The sequence below is a fragment of the Sinocyclocheilus grahami genome, unplaced genomic scaffold (assembly GCF_001515645.1).
Source record: "Sinocyclocheilus grahami isolate Dianchi unplaced genomic scaffold, SAMN03320097.WGS_v1.1 scaffold601.1, whole genome shotgun sequence".
Taxonomy (NCBI): Eukaryota; Metazoa; Chordata; class Actinopteri; order Cypriniformes; family Cyprinidae; genus Sinocyclocheilus; species Sinocyclocheilus grahami.
Window position 1 is genome coordinate 298,513 of NW_015505780.1, and position 6,807 is coordinate 305,319.

General features: G+C 35.7%; 1 protein-coding gene across 1 annotated transcript in view; it reads right to left on the reverse strand.

The window, feature by feature from the left end:
* slmapa (sarcolemma associated protein a) overlaps positions 1–3,476 on the reverse strand; it is a 61,656-nt gene extending 58,180 nt beyond the window's left edge. Inside the window, exon 1 of the mRNA XM_016240797.1 lies at positions 2,143–3,476. Within this exon, the coding sequence (XP_016096283.1) occupies positions 2,143–2,340 (198 nt within the window). The 5' untranslated portion in view covers positions 2,341–3,476. The remainder of the gene's footprint in view (positions 1–2,142) is intronic.
* Positions 3,477–6,807: the final 3,331 nt, after the last annotated feature.

Genomic DNA, 6,807 nt, shown 5'->3' on the forward strand with positions numbered 1-6,807 from the left:
ATATATATAAAGATTTCCCTCCTTGATATTGTTTCTGTTTATCTCTCAGTTTGTTTATAAAAAATTGAACTTAAAACAAGCCACTTTGTCATAATTATAGTATAAATACTGGTGGAAATATTTCAAAAAGTTGTTTGTTTTGAATGATAAAACAATAGACTAAGACAAAGCATTGATTTTTAATATCTGTCATTTATCAGTAATCAGGCAAAACACTAGTAGCTATACACCTGTTAAAACTGACATAATACGTGTATTAAAATGAACCAAAACACCAGCAATCAAATACATTCTCTTTTGAAAATGTAATTTACTCATCTCATTTTTTTTTAAATGTGACTTCAAAATGTTCAAAATGTATTTTGCTCACAAGAACACATTTCTTAACACTTCTCCTAGATTTGAAGTATATCTTGCTGAGATTTGCCATACTGTAAAATCTCTTAAACTCATAAATAATAAAAATAAATTCTTAAGGATTATGATCTTACCTTTCTTACGGATTGTGGTGTCCTTTGTTTATCTGTTTGTCATTTTAAAGTACTCAATTACTTAATTTAACATTATTCATACAATTAATTATAATATTATTACATAAAAATACTCATTTAAAAAGAAAGATGATTTCAAAAGGCTGGCAAAAGTGAAATTACTTGGGTTCGTATTATGATATTTTGCTATCCAATTTAACGGCATTCAGACATTAATTGAGAGGTAACACTTCATAATAAGGTTTAACATTAGTTAACTTTAACAGTGAAAATAGCTGTAATACATTTACTACTTTCAGTTAATTTCAGCATTTCCTAACATTATTACAATCAAGTTTTATCTGTAAACATTTAATGGACCTGAGCTAACATTGACTAACGATGAACAGCTGATGAAGTATCGCTTTCTATTTCTCCTCCTTCCTACTACTTGTTTGACTTCTGTTTCAGTTTTTTATAACCATTTCGTACTATATGTCAGTAAGTTGTTGTTATTTTAGCATGTGTGTTTGGCTCAGTGTTATTTTTTTAGGATTACTGATAAACTAATGTAGTTTGATTTGTATTAGTTATCTATTTTAGTTACAGTTGTAGTAATGTTGTAATTTTATTTGTTTTTTTTATTATGTGTATATAGGTTTTTTATTAAGTTTTAGTTTTATTTAATTTGAGTTATTTCAGTACTTCAACATACAAAATGGAAATGAAATAATATATATATAAATATATAAAGTTATGCAAAGATGGAATTTCGGAAAGGATTATGTTTTTCTCTGTTGTATGAACTGAATTAGAATAAGAATTTAAGAATTTATGTTTATTGGCCAAATTACACTAAGCAATTTGCCTGGGGGGTTGCTCAAAAAAATTTTTTTTAAATCAAATTAACATGCCATGTCAATCATTTATAAATATATATATAGGCTATATTGTCAGGTAGATCTATAGTTTGCAAAGAGCATATTTATTTTTATGTATATGATTTTTTTTTAATAAAATAAATAATTGCATAGTGTATTGTTATTTACATTCCAAAATGTCATTCTGAAAATAAAATACACACTTTTTTTTATCATACGAGAGTTACAAATAGTTGTTTTTTGGTGTTTGGCTTAGTGTTATGTTAGAATCATTATTATACTCATACCTTTTGTTCTTTTAATATTTTGAATTGTTTTTTTTGTTTTCATTTAAATGTTTAGTTTTGAAATGTTGTTGTATGCATTTGTCATTTTTATTCAATTTATTTTATTTTCTTAAATGTGTATATATATACATAGTATTTATAGAGTTTTAGCTTTTAGTTTTAATTACTTTTTCTTCTTTGTAAGTCGCTTTGGATAAAAGCGTCTGCTAAATGACTAAAAGTAAAAAAGTTGCATTTTTATTCATGTTAAACAGATTAATACATACTGTAACAAATGCATTCCTCATTGACAGTCAATCCTAATTGGGCTTTATAGTAAAGTGCTACCAACTGGGGCTTAGCGTCTAAATACTGACTTTTGGGTGGGGACCACTGAATGTATATAAGCCTACTGTAGACAGAAAATCCTAATAAATCAACACAGCTCGAGGTGCATTTTTCATCTGCACCTCAAGCCAATCTGACCTGTTCCGCCTGCCGAGAAAGCTAAAACACCCGACTTACCTTTCCCGTCTTGTGGTCGAACCACACCAGAGCGTGATTCCTGGACAACACCTTGCAGTCGAAGGTGGCGTTATTCTGGGCAGGGCGACACCGGGCCACGGAGCGCCCGATCTTGACCGGCTCATCCAGGTAGACGTGACGTTCCTGAAACGGGTGTGAATTCGGGCGACAGGTGAACACGGCCAGCGCTGAAGGCATTGAGGACGGCTTGGGAGTGCTACTCCAACCAGAGACGAAAGACAGGGTTTCTTGATCCAGACTGGCCCGTTGCTCCAATATCTTTCTAATGAATTATCAGGAGAACAACGCACATAGCAACACGAAAAACTCTAAGAAAAGACGAGGCTGTCTTGTTGACCGACTTCATAACGTCAAAATGACTAGTTAGACACTATGTAGACGACTTCATGCCCCCTTGCAAGACCCCCATGATGCCAAACCAGCTGCCCAATTCCATACAACTCTGTTTTTTAAGATGACAGTCCACAATTTGAGCTGTTACACCTCGTTCCCTACACAATTCATCCTCATCCCCCTTCACAACCATAGACCTGGCCAAAAAAAACAACGCTAATATAACTTAACAACCTGTTGGACCAGCTAATCTATCCTCCCTCAAAAATAAGACATGCGTTTCTAGATTAACTGGCAATGGCTTCTATATTAAAGGGCACAAAAACACACTAACGTCAATGCTAAACCCTAATGAAGATTAATAAGGTGAGCGGGTTTGGCTTGAAGTATGCAGGACAGATCAACCCACCGCTCCCCAAGACAGCTCAGTCATTCAATATGAAAACAAAAGCTCAAAGACCTGATCAACCCGACATCTGCAAGCTTTTAACCATCCAAAATCCATATAAACCGCTCGCTCGGAGGGTGTTTTCTTGCACACGAGAGCGTTAGCTGGCTAACTTCATATTAGCTCGTTAGCTTCGCTGAGGTAACAGTGGCCTTTTATCCTCTTCTTATCAAGCCGTCCGGACTGGAAGAGAGTTTATAAATAATTCCAAACGGATTTGTCCGGGGGAGAGCAGTTATTTTTTTCGTCTGTGCAACTTTCGAGAGCGGAGATTTCGCGAAAATCCAGTATTAGCTCGCGAGCTCGATACCTAGCTTAGCTCGCTGAGAGACGCGATAAATTCCCCAGAAAACAAACTGGTAAACGAATAAAGTCCGTGACACGGTCCCGCGATAAGCCGTGGAGGTCTCCGCTCCCGGGGACACTGAAAACGGGAGGAAAAATCGCTGTGTGCGAGAGGATAATTGGAAGTAAGTCTTCCTCTGTGTCGAGAGACACACACACCGGCCACAAACCACCGAGAAAGGGGGCGGGGACTTTGCGGTGACGCGCCAACGGGGGCGGGGACTTTGTGGTGACGCGCCAACGGGGGCGGGGCTGCTGTGAAGACGAATGGCGTTTCCAGAGAAAAGGGTCTGAATGCGTTTCCATATGGAATGAAAATTGATTGTATGGAAGCCCAAACATGCAGATTCTTTAAATAATCAATCAATCAATCAATCAATAAAACTTTATTACAGACTCAAGGTCCAAATTTAAAAGACAACAGGATAACATATAAGTCAATGAATAAATATACAGATAAATACATATAAAAATAAATAATCGAATAAATGACTATATTAGTCCTACATTAGTTTTTGTATTACTTTTTTCACTTTATTTAATAATGTATTAATTTTAAATTTTATTTTTAGATGTTGTTAATTTAATTACATTTATTTGTTGTGGTTTTACTGTTTTATGTATTTTTATTTTTGCTGTTTTTATTTATTTATTTATTTATGTGTTCATTTGTTTTATATTTATTTATTTCCACGTGCATTTATTTACATATTATTTATTTATTTATTTATTTTTTAATTATTTATTTTGTATTTATTCTTACATTTGTATACCCTATGTTTCTATATTAGCCTACGCTAATATTAATCTCTTTCATTCTTATTCTGAGGTCACCGTAGCCATACGGATCCAGTCTGTATCCAGACCAGATGGTGGATCAGCACCTAGAGATGACCTCTACAGGCCTGAATGTCAGCGGAGAGCATGTCAACTAGATGCGCCAGAGAGACAGATCCCCTGCAAAGACCTCGTCACCTCGTTGGCCATCAACACAAGACCACGGAAACCAGACGAGTCCTCTGCACAATCTGACCTGTGTTGCAGCCTGGAATTAAACCACGCCATGCTGGTTTCGTCTGGCCAGAGGAGAACTGGACCCCCAACTGATCCTGGTTTCTCCCAAGGCTTCTGTCACCGATGGAGTTTTGGTTCCTAAGCACTGCTTAGTTGGGGATGCTTGAATGATTGCACAGATACTATTGGAAGAGAGCTGAACTGGATGATGACATCACTGAATCATCAATGAACTGACTTTAGCTGGAAAATTACTCTTTGTTATTGTCCTCTTGCATTATTGACAAACAATTTTCCTGTATGACAGAGCTTTAGCTGCTTTGGCACAATCAGTATTGTATAAAGCGCTATAAAAATAAAGGTGACTTGACTTATAAAAATGATCACAGACTTTATGATTATAAGGTAAATTAGACCATATTCATGAGGTGCTTGCTAGAATGTTTTTTTAAAACAGCATTGAAGGAGTTCCCATGAATGCTGGACACTTTTCCTTCACTATCTGGCCCAATTTATTTATTTTCAGTGTTGGGGGTAATATATTACAAGTAACGCAAGTTACGTAATCAGATTACTTTTTTCAAGTAACTAGTAAAGTAACGCATTACTTTTTAATTTAAAAGAGAATATCTGAGTTACTTTTTGAAATAAGTAACGCAAGTTACTTTTTTTTTCAATTTATTGATTGCCAGCTCTCCAGTACGGTGGCGGAGAAGTGCAGAACAAATCACAATTCTGAAAACAAAATAACAAATTACAAACGCAAATGCAAGTCTAAAAAACTAAATAACAATTCAGAAAACACAACAACAATTCAGAAAACATTATAACAAGTCAGAAAACACAATGACAAATCTGAAAACAAACGAACAAGTCAGAAAACACAACGACAAATCAGACAAACCGGAAGAGGTAGGTATAGTTTGAGACAGCGCCATTGGTTTGGGATTACTCACCGCTGACTGGACGAGACATCTGTCAATCAACCTATACAGGGAAGAACCAGCCGAAGAACAGCAGAGTCGTGGTAGAAAGTTCGGAGATGGTATTAAAGTAGCTCAGTTTAAATGTATTGTATGAATTGCCCTTACTCTGGAATAAAAAATACGGAGTGTATATTTACATTTAGTTAAAAGTGGCTGTAAATATCAGCTCCAGTGGCGCAGATGGATAAGTTTGTGTCGTTGGCTTTCGATCCGGGTTCGATCCAGCCTTTTGCCAAACTTTTTTTCCCTCCCTTTTCAAATCTCGTATCACATCGTAAAGGCATTTATTTTCAATAAAATTAAGGAAATAATCAAAAAGTTGAAAATAAAGTATGGGGTAGGGTTAGGGTAGGTGTAGGGAGGGATTTATTGTTCCAATAAGGTGGCATCCATTTAATAATTTAAATTTGAATTATAATTTACACTCAATACGTTATTATTGCATACGGTTTTATATGTACTACAATACTGAAGTGCAGATAATTGCCACTATTTGCAACAAGTAGTATACTTGATAGCACATACACATATACACACACACATACATACACACACACGCGCATATATATATACATACACATACACATACACATACACACACACACACACACACACACACACACACACACACACACACAGATATACATATGTGAAAAGGGGGGACTCTCCATAGGTGTACTGGTTTTTATACTGTACAGACCGTATATTCTATTGTCCTACACCAACCCTACCCCTAAACCTACCCCTCACAGGAGACTTTGTGCTATTTCAGATTTTCAATACACTCCATTCTGTGTGATTTATAAGCGTTTTGAAAAGTGGGGACATGGGGTAATGTCCTGAAAAGTCACCTTCTCCTTGTAATACCTATGTTATACCTTTGTCATTATACAAATTTATGTCCTCATCTGTCACAAAAACGCATACACACACACATACATACATACACACACACACACACACACACACACACACACATATACATGCACACACACACATACATACATACATACATACATACATAGCCGGCTAGTCTTTGAATAGATGGGAACACTTATCTGCCCTGATTATTTTATTATTATATATATAGTACAGTACAGTACTGTGCAAAAGTTTTAGGCTAATATTATTTCCACCAACAAAAACAATGGATTTAAGCCAGTTATTTCGTTCTTTTGCTCTAGTGTGTCAGTGGGAAATATCAGTTTCCTTTACCAAACATTCCTTTTGCCATTAATTGTAATGATCCAGTGAGATTTTTGTTTGCACAAGGAGTCTGATAGCAGCCAGTGCTTTGATCTGATCATCATCCTGTCTGTCTGGAATGACATGAAGAAACTGAGACAGACTCAATCCAGAAGAACTGTGGCAACGTCTCCGAGATGCTTCGAGAAACCTTCCTGCAAAGACACCTGAAATACTATGTGCAAATGTAGCTTGGAGAAAAGCTGTGAGAAGTGTGAAAAAGGGTGGTTGCACCAAATGTTGATTTGATTTAGTTAATTGATAAAGAAAATC